This window comes from Pseudonaja textilis, chromosome 16, assembly GCF_049901715.1.
Source record: "Pseudonaja textilis isolate UNSWEBS1 chromosome 16, rPseTex1.2, whole genome shotgun sequence".
NCBI classification, from domain to species: domain Eukaryota; kingdom Metazoa; phylum Chordata; class Lepidosauria; order Squamata; family Elapidae; genus Pseudonaja; species Pseudonaja textilis.
In genome coordinates this window covers 3,937,435-3,954,816 of record NC_142005.1, presented here as the reverse complement: position 1 = coordinate 3,954,816, position 17,382 = coordinate 3,937,435, and the positions used below count along the sequence as shown (strand labels likewise).

Here is a 17,382-nt window from a genome sequence, read left to right as displayed (position 1 = left end):
ACAAATCCTGGATGGCAGACAAGGAATAACATCCGGTAAATATAGCGTGTGACTAATATCCATTTCAGAAACAGCAAACATTTAAAGTGAATGCCGAAGATTTGAGTGAAACGAACAATTTCTGAGCTGTAAAACTGAGTTGACTCATATAGGTTGTAATTTCAATCTGTTTTGGATCAGAATAAGTCCAGTAGTGCCTTGCCTAGTTAGCAACTTTAATTAAAAGTCATAAACTTCTATGAGCTACAATTCACGTAATCAGATGCAGCTCACCAAAGCCTATGTGGATTTGTAAAATTTACTAATCGGAGAAGGTGCTACAAGAAATCCTGATTTTTGGCTGCCATACACTGCACTCCCACTGTCCTCACACCATGATTCCATTTTGAGGCACTCCTTTAAAAACTATTTTTCGGGGTATCTCTTGCCACCAATTAATCAAAAGGCCCTTTTCAAATAAATATCCAGGATGATTCACAGAAAATGTGTTGAATATCTCCTGTTTTTGTAAAGCTCAGCAGATAAGGATTGACTCGACCATAGAGGAATTTCAATCTTAGAATTAGACACAAAGAACAATAGAGTTGGAAGGAATCTTAGAGGTCTTCTAGTCCAACCCCCTGCCCAAGCAGGACACCCTGGACAATCTCTTCTTAAAAACCTCCAGTGATGGAGCACCCACAATTTCTGGAGGCAAGTTGTTCCACTGGTTCATTGTTTTCACTCTCAGGAAAATTTCTACAGTCTACCATCTTTTTTGTATCATGAACTGGTTGCAAGATGCCATATATGGTTCTTATCACACTTCTTCTCAGCCCTTCAAAAGTTTGGACCCCAGGTTTAACCAGCTTCATTGCTTGGCTTTCTCACAGACACAAACATGGCTTTTAATGTTGCTTTTATAATGCTGTCAACTGCTTTGATCAATATGGTTTTAATTTTTATTTGTCCTTTAACAAGATGTGATTGTTAAATCTTGGAATACGCTTGAATACCTGGTAATGCATCTGGAGCTTGGAGAAGACTCTGGTAAGGGCCCTAGATTTATGCATAGGGTGGAGTAGAGCAGGGTTCTCCAATGTTGGCAATTTTAGGTCTTTGTGGAGTTCAACTTCCAGAATTCCCCAGCCACCATACTGGCTGGGGAATTCTGGGAGTTGAAGTCCACAAGTCTTAAAGTAGCCAGAGTTAGAGGCCTCCAAGTTCTCTTCCTGCTCTGTGATTTTATGACTACGACCTAAGGTTGGAGTCTTCTCTGAAAACCAGTGAAGCACATTTGGAAAAAAAGTTTGTTGTTTAGCAGAAGTTCTCACCTCACCCCATTTCCTGTTTGGGCTTAATGGCCCTTCAAGGGGATTGCAAAAGTTGCCAGTCTCCAAAAAGAAAACGACTTACTGTCATGGCCAGATGATTGCAGATGTTCCACCAGATCACACCCAAAGACTCGATCCTTTGCCGGTCCTTTCCGTTTGACCTTCTGCAGAGCTTTCATGGCCAGCGACATGGGTGCGAAGGAGCTCCTCTCCTCCTCTTCCTCAAAACTTACACCTTACGTATCAACTTCTCCTTCCAAGGCTGGGCCGAGTCCATCGGTGTTCAGGAGAAACTGTCAATTGTTGAATTCCTGCCTCTCCGGAACTCATTTACTGGCCCATGGCGGTCTTCTGCTTCCTTAAATTCATTCTCATCTCCGTGGTCAATGCTTGGTCCATCCAAGGTCCTTCAGCCACCACGGGGCCACCAGAAGTGTGGTTCTTGGCCAACTGGGAGGTTGCCGGAAAGCATACAGCGGTAGTCGAGAGCAAGGTAGAAAATCTGTGCCGCCCCCCTTTTTTTCATTAAAAATTGTTCTGTTCTTACTCAGATCTGACAGGAAGTGAGTTCAGCTTGTCTCCCAAGCTCAACTTCCCCTACACAGCATCTCCGAAACCACAAAGCACAAGCTAACAGCTTTCAGCAAACGGCTTCTTTGCCTTGTCACAAGCCAATGTTTGGAGGGTGAAGGATGAAAGTGAATGGCTTTGCAATCTTGCCTTTTTGATTGTCCAACTCAGTTTTGCTTGTGGATGGCAGGAAGTGCACCTGTGACTGGTGAGGTTATGGGGAGAGGGCCAGAAAAACAGAGTGTCAATCCACCTGAGGACAGGACAAGAAGTAACAGGTGGAAGGTTATTCAAGAGAGATCCAGTCTAGAACTAAGGAGAGGTTAGGGTTAGGGTTAGGGTTAGGGTTAGGGTTAGGGTGAATGTGTCCATCACTGGAGGTTTTCAAGAAGAGGCTGGATGGCCATTTGATTGGGATGGTATAGGGCAGTGATGGCTAACCTTTTTGGGCTCCTGTGCCAAAAATTGCATGCCAGCACCCAGAAGGCAATGACCGCACCCGCCATGCCCCTGCGCATGCATGCACGATTCCCTCCCCAGCCCGCTTACCTGCATTGCGCCTCCCAGCTGATTTTCAGCCTGTTTGAGGTGCCCTTTTCAGCCTCCCAGAGGCTTGAGGGAAGCCTCTGCAGCCTTTGCAGGCCAAAAAAATAGGCCCCTTTTTGTCACTTCCTATATTTCCGGAAATACTGGAAATGACGAAACGGGCCCGTTTTTCGGCCTCCAAAGGCTGCAGAGGCTTTCCTCAAGCCTCTGGCAGGCCGAAAAAGGCCTTAAATGGGCCAAAAATCAGCCAGGAGGTACGTGCATGCACAGTGAGGTAAGTTTGCCTGGAGCTTGCGTAGCACGTGTGCCATAGGTTCGCCATCACGGGTATAGGATCTCCTACTTGAGCAAGGGGCTGGACTAGAAGACCTCCAAGGTCCTTCCAACTTCTGTTACTTCTGAAAATGGGAACAATTAACCAGTGGAATGGCTTGCCTCCAGAAGTAATGAATGTGTCCATCACTGGAGGATTTCCAGAGAAAGATCAGACAACCACTTACTACTTGAGCAAGGGGTTGGGTTTGAAGATCTCTTGAGGTCCCTTTCAACTGTTATTCTATCCGATACCTTCACAAATGGGTTTTTATTCAATATTAGGTGACTTAAGCTCTAAAGCATGATGGTAACCCTGATGTTTCTCGACCTGTTGGGTGAAGCAGGGATGGGGTGATGTTTTTCTATGGTCTTTGTGGGTGGCAGAGGAAATTATACATCTTGCCTTGGAGCATCTCTGAACAATAGTCTTGTGATCTTGCAAGAGACCTCCAACCAAGGGCAGAATTGCCCTGCTTGGTACGTGTGTGTGTGTGTGTGTGTGATTTACCAACTTGTGAGAACCAGGAGTGTTCAATCTTGGCAACTTTAAGACTTGTGGACTTCAACTCCCAGAATTTCTTTTCTTTTCCAGAAAAGGTCATTCTGGAAGTCTACAAGTCTTAAAAAGTTTCCAAGGTTTTGAGATCCCTGCTGTTACACAAATGTTTCTCAACCGTGATGACTTCAGCATGTGTGGATTTCAACTCCCAGAGTTCCTGGAGTTGACACCTACACCTGAGAGAAATGTGTACATTTGCACACTTACATTTTCTGGACTTGTGAAAGAATTGAGGGATCGCCAAATAAATCAAAATTGGAAATCCTTTTGAACCTTCCTTTTTCTCCAAAATATATTACAGGGCTATTTTTTGATACTTAGCCCTTATAGTCACTTAGAATAGAAGTAGAGAGAAACTCAAGATTTGCATATTTAGCAAAAAGCAGAATTCTGGGATGGCAAAATTGCAATTTATTTACAAAACCAGCAGTGCATCTTACACCTGACAAGGCATATCCCAAGTCCCGTTCTATACACAGAGTATTTTACACACACACACACACACAAACACACACACACACACTCACACACACATACACAGAGTGAGACAGACATGCGTTGCTTTTTTTTCTCTATATACAAAGACATTTACAGATCGTAGAAAGACAGTTGCTCATTTCCTCAAACTAAAAAAAGGCTAATAACAGTATTAATACATATTTAAAAGGCTTCTAAAATATTTAAAAGGAAACTGTCAAGTTCATTTCCAAAAAGTCCCGTTGTGATAGTTGTGAGATTCAGAGGAAAGGAGGCGAGGGGGAAATTAAAATAGATGTTTTGGACCCCACAAAATTCTCTATCGTGTTTCAAGGAAAAACAAAAGATTTCTTAGCAAATTGACCCTTGGAGAGTTTTCTTTCAAACTCCATGCTCGCTTTCTGGATTTGTCCAACATGCTCGAAAGGGGTCAGTTAAAAACCAGTGTGTGCACAACATGTAAACTTGTGGTTACCTTAATTCTGTTTGGCACGTTGCGTAAATCCAGCCCATTTAGTTCACTTCTGTAGCTTATTGGTTCATTAACATAGTATAGGGAGTCCTTGACTTAAAACATTTTGTTTAGTGACTGTTACACCGTCACTGAAAAACGTGACTTAGGACCATTTTTCATACTTACAACTGTTGCAGCATCCACATGATCACAATTGGGATGCTTGGCCACTGACTCATAGTTATGATGGCCAGTGTCCCGGGGGGGTCACGTTGATCCCCTTTTGTGACCACCTGACAAGCAAAGCCAGTGAGGAAGCCAGATTCACTTAATGACCATGTTCCTAGCTTAACAACTGCAGTGATTCACTTAACAACCAGGGCGAGAAAGGTCCTAAAATGGGGGCAAAACTCACTTAGTGGATTTCTCGGTTCGCAACCTAAACATTGGGCTCAATTTTGGTCGTAAGTCAAGGACACAGAGGCTAAAAACAAAGCTAAGTTTGCAGCAGGTTCGAAGGAGTTGGTGTGTCTGTGTTTGTTAGCTCAGTTGTGGCAGTTCCAGGAAATGCACGTCTGAATGAGCCAATCTGAGATGTAGTTCCGTGAGTCTTCACTAATGGTGGGATTCTACCAGTTTCCCTACCAGCTCGGTGATCGCGCACTTCACCCATGGGCGCATGCAGCTTTCCAAGCACCGGCTGAGGCTCTGCTGCACCAATCAGCTGAGAGGATAAAGAACAGAAAAACCTCTCAGCTGATTGGTGGAGCTTTTTTTGCTACCTGTTCGGTTGAACTGGTCTGAACCGGTAGCATTTCACCACTGGTCTTCACCTCATCTCATGTCCTATGCAACTGACCAAACCAGGGTCCAGGCAGAAGGTCCACTGGGACCCAGAAGGTCCAAAATGGATGAAATTTTGAGGCATTTCCCTGTAAACCCCGATAGGAGTTCTGATCCTGCCTTCAGAGCTGTAGTGGTGCACCAAATTTGTCACTCCTCCACCCCATATATTGTGGGTTACTTTCACCTCCACTTTGGGTCAACAAGTTTTCTAAAGGAGGTAGTTTCTCAGCCCAGTCGCAACTCTTTGCAAGCATGAAAAAAATGAGGCATAGTATGCACAAGAAGACTTAAAATATACTTATCAGAGAAGGGTTGATGTTTAAGAAACTTACTTCGTAAGCCTATCCAAAGAGAACTTGGAGCAGTTTTGCAATTCCCCTAAAACTCAAAATCAGTGTTTCTCAACCTTAGCTTAAAATGGGTAGACTTCAACTCCCAGAATTCCCAAGCCAGTTAAATTATGCTGGCTGGGGAATTCTGGGAGTCCACTCATCTTAAAGCATGCTGGCTTGGGGATTTTGAGCGCCAAACTCCACAAGTCTTAAATGCGCTAAGGTAGACTTCAAATTCAATATCAAATGTGGACTCCGGAACCCTCCAGCCAGCACGCTTTAAGATGTGTGCACTTCAACTCTCATACTGGCTGGGGAATCCTGGGTGTTGAAGTCCACCCTTCTTCAGGTTGCTGAGGCTGAGAAAAACCACTGTTCAAAATGCAGACTCCCTCACAAAACCTGTCCTCAGGGTCACACACTTATCATGCATACGTATTTCCATAGTTGTTGGTTAGCTTTAAAAATATTCATAGTTGCAGCATGCTAAGGAATACAAATTAAAGAGATGGGGGAGGGACTTGGAAGATCACTGGAGATGGGGTGGCCCATCCTTCTTGGTCTCCAAGGGTATGACCACACCGCAGGGGTCCCCAAACTTGGCGACTTTAAGACTTCTGGACTTCAACTCCCAGAAATCTCCAGCCAGCAAAGCTTTTAATAGATGATGAGCAAAGCTGGCTGGAGAATTCTGGGAGTTGAAGTCCAGAAGTCTTAAAGTCGCCAAGTTTTGAGACCTCTGCTCTAAATGGCTTTGGGAGTTGTAGAACCACTGGTCCCATGGTGCAGGCCGAGCAGAAGCATGTTATTCAAGATCGTTGACCCAGCAGAACTAGGACTTCTGTGGGTGCCTCCAGGTACTTTCTTCAGCATTTCCTGGGAAGTCCTTGAAACTTAACAGTGGAAAATGTTCCTTGCCCGGTTCATATTAATAATACACAAATAAAAATAATAATTAAAATTGAGCTCGTCTTTTTAACAGCTGGTGGCCTGTGGGAACCTTTGTCCAAAGATGGACCAAGGGCCATCTTAACAACGGCAACAACAGTTAAGTATAATAATTGCTAGAAAAGACACAGGAGTTTCTATGATTTTGCCCCTGAGCCCAGCTGAGTCACCTGAAGAGCCCTGAAGGGACATCTTGCTTGTCCTTCTCCCCCCATTACCTGAGTCATCCCTGGCCACAAAAGACTCCAAAATGAGTTCATACAAAGAGGCAGCCCAGAACAGTTGGGGGGGTGGGGGACAGGGGAAACCCGAGGCTCCCAGTTCCTGAAGTGGCTTCCGAGCATCTTCAGGATGTCTTCCGTGTTAGAGGAGAAGTTGGCTTCTACGTTGGCCAAAGTCTTGGGAAGAAGGAAGGGGCCTTCAGGAGATCTCAAGGTGGAGAGCCTGCGGCTGGGGTGGACCAGTGGCTCAGGAGAGGGCCTGAGTCCCATGAGATCTTTGCCCCCAAAAGAGGCACCAGTAAGCAGTTAGGATGAGGGCTCAGAGTGGCTCGGATCTGGGAATCCGGCAGGGAAGGGGGCACGAGTGTCAGACCAAGTGTCCCCGCCCATTAATGTAGATGCCGTTGGAGGTGGGCTTCGCTCGGAGGGTGCCGTTCTCTTGGACAAAGTGAGTCATTGCTTGCTTGATATTGTTTTCGTCGTTCCGCTCTTCCTCTTCTTCTTTCTCTTTCTCCTTCTCCTTCTCTTTCTCCTTCTCCTCCGTCTGATCTTCTGGGACAGGGGTTGGGGGTGGCGGGGGAAGCTCGGTCTGGGTCTCGATTTCCCGGACGGTTGATAAGGTTGAGTAGCTGCGTCCCTCGGCTTCTTCTCCCTGAGCGGGACGAAAAGAAGAAAGGGTCACCCAAGGGGAAATGGGATAGGAGGAGGTCCCAACTCCAGCCACAGAAGCTCAAGCATTGGAAACATTACAGGCAGTCCTCAACTTATAACGGTGAGTTTGGTGACCATCCTGAAGTTACATTGGCACTGAAAAAAGTGACTTCTGACTGTTTTCACACTTATGAAATAGATACAGTCATGTGTGATGTGTTCTTTTTTTTTTTTAAAGGCTAAATTGCAAACAAAAATGTGTGTGTTTGGAAAACAATGAATAGAACAGAGAATAGAATATAAAATAGAACAGAGCAGAATAGAATATAGAATATAGAATAGAATAGAATAAAATAGAATACAGAATATAGAATAGAATATAGAATGTAATGTAAAAAATGGAATAGAATGTAAAATAATGAATAGAATAGGATAGAGAGTAGAATAGAATAGAAATAGAATAAAATAGAGAATAGAAATAGAATAGAATAGAGAATAGAAATAGAATATAGAATTCAGAATACGATAGAAAAGAAAATAGAGAAGAGAACAGAATAGAATTGGAATAGGAATAGGAATAGAATATTTGGCCAAGTATGGTTAGACACACAAGGAATTTGTCTCTGGTACAAAAGCACCCAGTGTACTTGTAAAAAGAAGGTGGAGGAGGAGGAAAAAAGAGGAAGATAATAATAATAATAATAATAATAATAATAATAATAATAATAATAATAATAATAATAATAATTGCAACCAGTAAAAAGAGGAAAAAGGTTATAAAAGGATAAATAACACTACAACCATACTTGATGAGTTAATATCCCTACACATTAGTCAGCATAATTAATCCAACATTAAAAAAACAAAAACAAATGAAAATCTGAGAATGCTAGAACCTGCCAGCCTTGCAAAGCTGAGCGACCCAGAGACTCCCTGAGGCTGCCTCCTTGCTTGACTCTACTCACCATCACTGAACAGAGGCTGGTTTCCCGGAAGCTGTCTGTGCGAAAGCTGCCCTGTCTGCTGTCCCGGCATAGGCTGTCCCCGCGGAAACTCCCTTGCCGGCTCTCCGACCTCAGGGGAAGGTTTTCTTCGATCTGAAGGGCAGAGAGATAGAATGGGGAGAAGCTCCCTTCAGAAGGAGTGGCAGCTTCATCCCTGGAAGCTATCGAGAAGAGACTGGACTGCCCACTGTCAGAAACGGTGTAGGGTCTCCTGCTTGGGTGGCGGCGGAGGGGGGGGGGTTGGATTAGATGATCTACACGGTCCCTTCCAACTCTGCTATTATTCTGTTATTCAGAAGTTGTGGGAACTTCATCCCTGGAAGTTTTCTCTTTAACTTGTTCTTCTAATTTCACTTCTAATTTCACTCCAAGTAAATAACCATATAATTTTTTAATCAACCTCTCATCAGTACCTAAAATTTCATCTAAATCAGTAAGTGCATTGTAAAACCCTTGTATTTTACTATCTTTAACATATTTAGAATGTATTTGCCCATATGAGTACCAATTCATCTTTATTTCTTGTCCTTTTAGTTCTTGTTTTGTTCTGAGTCCACCCTTTTCATTTAATATTTCTCCATATCTAACTGTATGTTCCATTTTAAAAACAATTAAATAAGCAAAAGCCTCTATAGATGACAACCAGACTGGTATTTTCCTGTAATGTTGTTTTCTTATTTTCTCCCATATTGTCAATAATGAATCTTCGATATAATGTCTTCTAAAATACCCATGCATTTTACTTTTCTTATACCATAGCAATGCATGCCATCCTGATAACAAATCATGATCTTCCAATGTTAACAATCTAGTGTTCCTCAATACAATCCATTCTTTCACCCATGTCAATGAGTGACTTGATAATATAATTCCCAATCACTGGAAGCTTTCAAGGGGATACTAGACTGCCGTCTGTCAGAAATGGCATAGGGTCTCCTGCTTGGGCGATGTAGATGACCTACAAGGTCCCTTCCAACTATGTTAATCTGTTAAACTAATCTCAATGTTCTTTAGGGATTATTTCCTCCTGCTAAGCCAGGGTGGATTGGATCCTCAGTTCTCGGAATCTGAGGAGGACCTAGGACTTGGGGATTAGGAGTCTCCAAGTCCCGGGCTGCAGCCTACTTCTTTGAGCTTTGAGCCGTTTGGAACCAGGGCACAAAAGTGGCGGGCGAGCACATCCCCACTTGCGCAAGCAACGGGTGAGCAGGTGTGCGCCTGTGTGCTCACCACTCGCACGGAACAATTTCTTCTCAGTCCCTCCCCGCCAAGCTACAAAGCCGGAAAGGTTATGGATGTTATGTTATCCAGATGTTATGATGTTCTTAAGCATTACAGAATTTATTTATTTATTTATTGAATTTATAACAAGATTTGGAGGGGATTGTGGTCTGCCAACAATCAGCGGAGTTGGCAGCAGACTCGGACAGTGAGGAGGTTTGGGAGGAACATGGGCCAGTCCTGGAGTCGGGGGAAGGCTCTGACGAGGGCTCTGTGTCGAAGGCAGAGATGGGACCAGGGCTGTCCGACAGTTATCAGCTGCCTTTGGAGTTGGAGATCAGTGGGGCAGAAGAACAGCTGGAGCCTGTTCCCACTGTGTGCATGCGCAGAGCTGCCAGATGAAGGGAACAGTTAAGGAACAAGGGTTGACTCAGGAGTAAAGGCACAGGGGGACGGTGAATGGCCCCTCCCATAGGGATTAAAAGAGGAGCAAAAGGGGAGGGGTATTTGCATAAGACAATTAATTCACTTCATTAGAGTGAAGATCTGTTCCTGACTTCTTGCCAAGTAATTGCTGTTACAGCGTGGTGTTTGGAAGATATTGGCCTGGCAACTCTCCAAGCCTGATAAAGGTCTATAGTGGTGAAATACTTTGAAATACTGTTTGCCAGGACTTTGCTGGAGAGGAATTCACTTTAACCTAAATAAAAGGGGTTTTATCGGGATGAGGAATCTGCTTCGTGGTCTTGGGAAACCTGGGTCAGAACAGGGGTTCCTTGTAGGCCTCTTCATCTGGCCCTACTCAGGCAGGAGTAAGTTGTGGTTTTGAAGCTTGATTTAAAGCAACCCCCCCCTCCAGATTTGATCTGCTGGTTGAGCAGGGGGTTGGACTAGTTGACCTCCAAAGTCCCTTCCTCTTATTCTGTTTGGTTAGGAGACTCTATACAATTTGGGACAAGTGGCTATCCAGCCTCTTCTTGAAAGTCTTCAGGGTCCTTCTGGTAGTCAGCAATAGAGTTAAAATCGCCAATCAGAATAATATTACCATTTTCAAATTCTGTTATTTTTTGATGGAGATGTTTGAAAAATTTACCTTGATCATCATTTGGGGCATAGATTGCTACCAGTAAGAGTGTAATGCCATTAATCGAGATTTGTACCACCAGCGTTCTTCCTTCAGGGTCCACCCAGATTAACTCCGCTTTTAAGTCATCTCTCACATAGATTGCAATTCCTTTCTTTTTGTGTTTATCTGCTGGTGCTGTAAATAATTTTCCCAGTTTCGGACACTCTAGGAATTTCTCCTCACTTTTCCTAACGTGTGTTTCTTGTATGCAAATTATATCAACTTCTGGAGGCATTTCCACTGGTTAATTAATTGCTCTCCGTGTCAGGAAACTTCTCCTGAATTCCAGGCTGCTTCTCATTGTTTCTTGTCTTGCCTTCAGCTGCTTTGGAGAATAGCTTGACTCCCTTTTCTTTGTGGCAGCTCCTCTTACATTGGAAGATGCTATTATGTCTCCCCTAGTCCTTCTTTTTAATAAACTAAACCAGGGGTCTCCACCCTTGGCAACTTTAAGACTTGTGGACTTCAACTCCCAGAATTCCTGTCAGCTCTTCAACTTTGGCAACTTTAACACTTGTGGACTCCCAGACTTCCTCAGCTGGCCATGCCAGAATTCTGGGACTTGAAGTCCACAAGTCTTAAAGTTGCCAAGGGTGGAGACCCCTGAACTAAATAAACCAATTCCTGCCTTCTACCACAGAAACACAATTCTTCTCCAAAGCAGGAGATGTTATGTTGTTATGAAGGCCTTTCCCATAATCCTAAATAATGCAGACTTAAGTAAGTCAGTTTATCCCAAAAGTACTTCTTCAAAAGGCAACTGGATTTTGTTTTCTTCTTTGGAAACATTTAGCTTCTCACCCACAAGGCTTCTTTAGTTCTACATGGAATATTGTTTGGACGGCATCTTTGTAGGTTTCAAACATCTTGTGAGAACAAGATGGGTGGACATGTCTACGAATCGTCGAAAGAAACGGAACCTAATTTTTGTTCTGGCTTCTCCTTTTTCTTGGGGTGTCTCCCCAAAACCCCCTGTTCAAACCAGCCCTACATTAAATTAATGTCCTTAAGGCCTTCAGAAGTACTGAGAAAATTAGATGCACGGGAACCATAATTTCTCCATCTGAGCTCCTCATGTCAGAGTTAGCCCTACAAGCAGAGGTGAGCTGCTGCCAATTTGCACTGACCGGTAGTTAAGATTAGGCACAGTTCGACGAATCGGCAAATCCTACCACTGGCTGGCCCCACTCCACCCATTTTTCAGCCTGGTTTTGGGGCTGTTTTCAGGCTGGTTTTCAGGCTGTTTTCAGGCCATTTTCCGAGCCAAAAACAACCTGAAATTGCCTCAAAAACAGCCCCCCAAATAGCCTGAAAATGCCCCCAAATGGGTGGGGGTGGGGCCAGCCAGTGGTGGGATTAGCCCCAACCGGCAGGGCTGGGTGTGATGAGTGACATCACCCACCCGGTCACATGACCAACTGGCCATGCCTGCCCAGCCAGAGAACCAGTCGTTAAAAAAATTGTAGCCCACCACTGCCTACAAATGAGAATTTAACTTCACGCTTTCCCTTTTGCAAACATACAGCCATTTGTCATAATTTTGGGTATGTTCTCCCTCCTTTCCTATGGCCTGGAGCTGGCACATTCTTCTCGAGTAGGATTTGCGATGTTTTCTCAGAAGAAAATACATGCTTTTTAGGTGCATGTTTTTCCCGCTTGTGTCCACTAGGGACCGCTGGAGGTCTTAATCCATCAATCAGAATACAGCCAGAACTTCACTTCTGTGGCTCAGTACATGAAAAGAACGGCAGAATGTGAGGGCCAAAAATCAAGAAAGAGTCCTTCCTAGGTTGAGCAAAGAGTTGTAGCTGTAATCACCAAATGGCCTCGCCCTGGCCAGAAATGGCATTCCAATGGTGTGGTGTGCCACTGGTGTGGCATTGCTCTCATCACAATGCTCTTCCTATTAGTCACATATTCATGGAAGTCCAACTGGATGAAATTTCCAGACAGTTGAGAGCAATTAACCAATGGAACGACTTGCCACCCGAATTTGTGGGTGTTCCATCACTGGAGGTTTTCAAGAAGAGACTGGACAGCCATTTATCCAGAATGGCATAAATTCTTCTGCTTGAGCAGGGGGTTGGACTAGAAGACCTCCAAGGTCCCTTTCAACTGTGTTATTCTGGGATTCTGTTAACCAGTGGGATAGCTTGACTCTAGAAGCTGTGGGTGCTCCATCCCTGGAGGTTTTCAAGAAGAGATTGGACAACCATTTGTTTAGAAGAGTAGGGGGTTGGACTAGAAGACCTCTAAGGTCCCTTCCCACCCTATGATTCTATGTCCTATGGCCAGTCCTTAATCCATCCAGAAGGCAATGAGGTTTCCTCCACAACTCACAACCCAACCTTTGTGTTTTTCACCCTTCTCCACCACCATCACACCTCAAGTTTTTACCTGATGCCGTGTCTCCGTGCTGTGGCTCGAATGCAGGCGCCGGATTGAATTTTCCCGGGTCAAAGTCAGTTCTTCCTCACTGCCAAGGACAAGGAGATGGGGTACTGAAGATGTGAGCTTGGCGAAAACGCCTTTCAACCCAACCGTTGACTCTGTTTTGTGATTCTGACACCAGAAGAAGGAGTTGACTAGCCACGCCACAATGGGGAGTTGAAGTCCACAACCTGAAAATGGGTTGAACCTCAACTCCTGATGTGAGTCGACTTCATGGGTGGCTGGACTTCCAGACTTCTGGAAGAGCATTTCTCAATCTTGGGCATTTGATGGTCGGTGGACTTCAACTTCTAGAATTCCCCGGCATAGCTGGGTGGGGAATTCTGTGAGTTGAAGTCCACCCATCTTCAAGCACCCAAGGTTGACACATATTGTCCTATAGTCAGAGAACCTCGTCAAGTGGTACTATCTTTTCTGCCATATCTAGATATAAATCCGTTCCTCTTCCCTGTGTTGTTTCACCCCACCCTTGATCTCCTTTCCACCCAAGGTCCTTCTTCATCCTGTCAGGGTTCTGACCGATACCCTATTTAACCATGAGCCTCAGGCCAAGCTTCAAAATAAGTTGACAGATCCATCCGAGCACCTGCAACTCAATGACGATGACCGGTGTCAACCCTGGAGCGGACCTGTCTGAGACCATCTTTGTAAGTTTTGTGTGTTACCACAAAGCAGAAGAGGGGACCGGGAGTGGGGATTAGCTAGCTGAAGTTTTGCAGTCAAAGCAAAATGTTTTCTCGTGGGAACCAAGGTCATTCCAACAAGTAGCTGGGGAGAGGAGGAGTGACATAACCAAGCAACTGGCCAGCATCTCGACTGGACCATGTGATGGGGAACTTGGGGAAAGGGGAAAACTTTCACTTTGAATCAAGGTGAAAAACCATGGGAACTTTCAGAGTCGGCTTACACCGGTTGTGCCAACATGATGTATCCAAATAACTTGTTCTTTGAGGAATTTGCCTGCCGCAGAGTTCTGATTTCAAGGGGTGCATTACTTGGAAGCCTGACAACTGAAGGGTCAGGCAGACCAGTTCTCATGACTTTCTCGTAAGGCCAGGTTGATCCCCAGAGGAGAGGAAATCGACCTGAGCTTCCATGCTTACTATTTCTTGGTGATGCGCTTGGTCTTCCGCTTGTGGTAGCATGTCATGAGGATGATCACCAGAATCAGGAGGCTGAGCAAGACCACCGAAATGATGCCCACCCCGATCATGGAGATGGAGACCACGTCTACCTGTGGGGCTGGGAGTTCTGCAGGTGAAACACACACAGAGAGGATTTCAAGCTCAGAAAGAACCAGGAATCACAGGTCTGCTTTGAAGTGCCTATACAGACACCACACACACACACACACACACACACACACACACACACACACATATCAGACATAGTTGAATGGAATAAATAATATGGAATTAAATTTGGGCATAGTTGAATGTAATTAAATATATATATTTAATTCGGTCTCTGAGAATCTCTCTCTTTCTCTCCCTCTCTCTCTTTCTCTCTCTCTCTCTCCCTGTCTATTTCTCTCTTTCTCTCCCTGTCTCCCTCTTTCTCTCCCTGTCTCCATCTTCCTTCCTTCCTTCCTTCCTTCCTTCCTTCCTTCCTTCCTTCCTTCCTTCCTTCCTTCCTTCCTTCCTTCCTTCCTTCCTTCCTTCCCCCTCCCTCCCTCCCTCCCTCCCTTTGGTTAAAATGAAGTATTGCAGGCAAACTCTGCCCTCTACCAGAAGTTCAATCCTGATTTTTTACAGTCCAGTAAAATGAGGACCCAGATGGTTGGGGACAAGAGGCTGACTCTGTACACCTCTCACAGAGGGCTGTGAAGCACTGTGAAGTGGGATATAAGTCTAAGTACTGTTGCTATTTCTTAAGTTAGTCACACAGTTTTTAAATGAATCTGGCTTCCCCATTGCCTTTGCTAGTCAGAAAGTCGCAAAAGGGGATTCGGTGACCCCAGGACACTGTGACTAGCATAAATATGAGTCACTTGCCAAGCGCCTGGCTTTTGATCACAGATGCTGCAACAGTTGTAAGTGTGAAAAATGGTCATGTCACTTTTTTCAGTGCCGTTGTAACTTGGAACGGTCACTAAACGAGCTGTTGTAAGTTGAGGACTGTCTGTAGATGCCAGCTGCCAAATAGTGATTATGTGAATATGGGGATGCAGTGACAGTTGTAGGTGTGAGGGCCCATTTTTCAATCCTGTTGTAACTTTGAATAGCTGGTCAACAAATGCTTGCCAATCCCAGACTAGCTGCAATCCGAAACACAAGAGATAGACGGTGAATGAACTGGAATCAACTAGAGGTTTTCAAGGCAAAAATTGACTGGAGAAAAGACACAGGAATAGAATAACAGAGTTGGAAGGGACCTTGGAGGTCATCTAGTCCAACCCCCTGCTTGAGCAGGAGAGTCTATTCCAAATATCAGCTTCTACCTAGGATCGAACTCACAGCCTCCTGATTGTGAGGTGAGAGCTTCCCTTCTAGGCCACCACAAGGGACTAGGAGATTGAACTAGAAGATCTCCGAGACCCCTTCCAGCTTTATGATTCTATGTTTCTAACTAATATGACTCTCATATGCCTTAAGCAGGCCTGAAAGACAGGTGAGTTCAAGGAGGGAAGGAAGAATGCATTTTACGGGCCCAACTGTACCTCTGCCTGTTTCAAACATTCTTCGTCCAGTTGTTACTGGGACAGCACAAACAGGGACTCTCCCTATTCATGCCTGATTTCCTCGGGAATAAAAACCATGCAAGGTAGGAAGGCCCATGGATAATTGCAGATGTGGCCACCTGAACCTACCTTTGATGCCCACCACAGCCCTCACTTCCTTGGCTGCAAAGCTGTTGGATACTCGGCAGATGTAAACCCCTTTGTCTCCAGTTTTGAGGGGTCTCTGGAAGAGCAAGGTATCCCCTTTGATCCTCACTCCCCTGGGGAGGGACTCATTGAGCCTGTGGGGAGAGCAGAGAAGGTCAGAGTGGAAAAGAAAGCAAAACGTGGAACTTGCTCCTCTTTAAGCTTAAAGGGAAGGGAAGGGAAAAGAGGAGGGGAGGGAGATAGAAGGGAAAGGGAAAGGGAGGGGAGGGAGGGGGAAGGAGGGGTAAAGAAAGGAGAAGGAAGGGAGGGAAGGGAGGAGAGGGGAAGGAAATGGAAGGGAGGGAACGGAAAGGAAAAGGGAGGGGATGGAAGGGAAGGGAAGGGAGAAGGAAGGGAGGAGAGGGGAAAGAAAGGAAAGAAAAGGGGTGGGAAGGGAAGGTGAGGAAAGGAGAGGGGAGGGGAAGGGAGGAAAGGGGAGGAAGAAATGAGAGGGGAAGAGGAAAGGGGAGGGCAAGATGTTTACAGTGCAAGACTTCTTATCAGCCTGACCAGACAGGAAACACAACCAGATACACCAATCCCCCTTTACCGTTAAGGCTACGTGAACAAAATCTCACAAGCCCGAAAGTACAAATCTCCTACCATCTGTTTCACAGCCTTGGGAGGCGAAGGAGCACCTCTGCTGACTCTCATCCCCCCCTGCCCCCGTTATGCAGCCGAGGGCTCAGCCGTCCCTTATATGACCCTTCTCTTGGCCCCACATCCCATCCCCAGGTGTGGCAGGTAGCATTACCCCACAAGGGACTAGGGGACCCAGGCGCAGAACCTGGACCTAGGTCACCCACTTGCATGCGATAGCCTCAGAAGGAGTGAGACCGCAATCCTCACAGACAGGGTTGGTTCACACTGATTCAGGAGAACTGGTAGCCAATGTGGCGAACTGACAAATCCCACCCCTGGCTGCCCCCCCGCTCCCCTTACCTCCCAGGAGTCCCCATGTGGCCCCATTTTGGATCGCAGGTAAGTGTGGAGGCTTGAGGAGGGTGAAAAACGGGCCTCCCGGAAGTTCCGGAAGGCCGGAAATAGGCCTGTTTCCAGTCTCTGGAAAGCCTCTGGAGCCTGGGGAGGCCATTTTCGCGGCCCCCCTGGAGGCTCGAGGAAAGCCTTTGGAAACAGCCCCCCTCCCAGGCCAGGGTGGTGCAGGAGGCCAATTAGGCCATGCCCACCATGGCCACGTCCACCCTGCCACCAGGGAGAGAACCAGTTGCTACGTTTTTTGAAGTCCACCCCTGCTCATGGACAGCAGAATCACACAACCAGCACACGCACTAGGCCAGAGGTCACCAACCTTTTGGACCTCAGGGGTCACCAAACTCATCATTTTAAATCCCATGGACCAGAGACCCTGGGAAAGTCCCCCAAAAAGTCTGCAGGAAAAATCCCCCACCCCGTTTTCTTACTGATCGATCGGTTTTTTATTTGGGATCGCAGGATACCGTCTCCAGCTCTATTCTCGGGGGT

General features: G+C 45.6%; 2 protein-coding genes across 3 annotated transcripts in view; both read right to left on the bottom strand.

Moving 5' to 3' along the window:
- Positions 1–1,852, bottom strand: part of ARHGAP30 (Rho GTPase activating protein 30) — a 36,121-nt gene extending 34,269 nt beyond the window's left edge. Inside the window, exon 1 of the mRNA XM_026716482.2 lies at positions 1,396–1,852. Within this exon, the coding sequence (XP_026572267.1) occupies positions 1,396–1,504 (109 nt within the window). The 5' untranslated portion in view covers positions 1,505–1,852. The remainder of the gene's footprint in view (positions 1–1,395) is intronic.
- Positions 1,853–3,691: 1,839 nt separating this feature from the next.
- NECTIN4 (nectin cell adhesion molecule 4) overlaps positions 3,692–17,382 on the bottom strand; it is a 125,779-nt gene continuing 112,088 nt past the window's right edge. Inside the window, exons 5-9 of one of the 2 annotated variants that reach the window (XM_026716402.2) lie at positions 15,844–15,995; positions 14,138–14,285; positions 12,981–13,059; positions 8,198–8,329; positions 3,692–7,233 (exon numbers count right to left, since the gene is read on the bottom strand). In XM_026716402.2, the coding sequence (XP_026572187.1) occupies positions 6,949–7,233; positions 8,198–8,329; positions 12,981–13,059; positions 14,138–14,285; positions 15,844–15,995 (796 nt within the window). In that variant the 3' untranslated portion in view covers positions 3,692–6,948. The remainder of the gene's footprint in view (positions 7,234–8,197; positions 8,330–12,980; positions 13,060–14,137; positions 14,286–15,843; positions 15,996–17,382) is intronic. The other variant, XM_087914201.1, reaches the window with a different exon arrangement.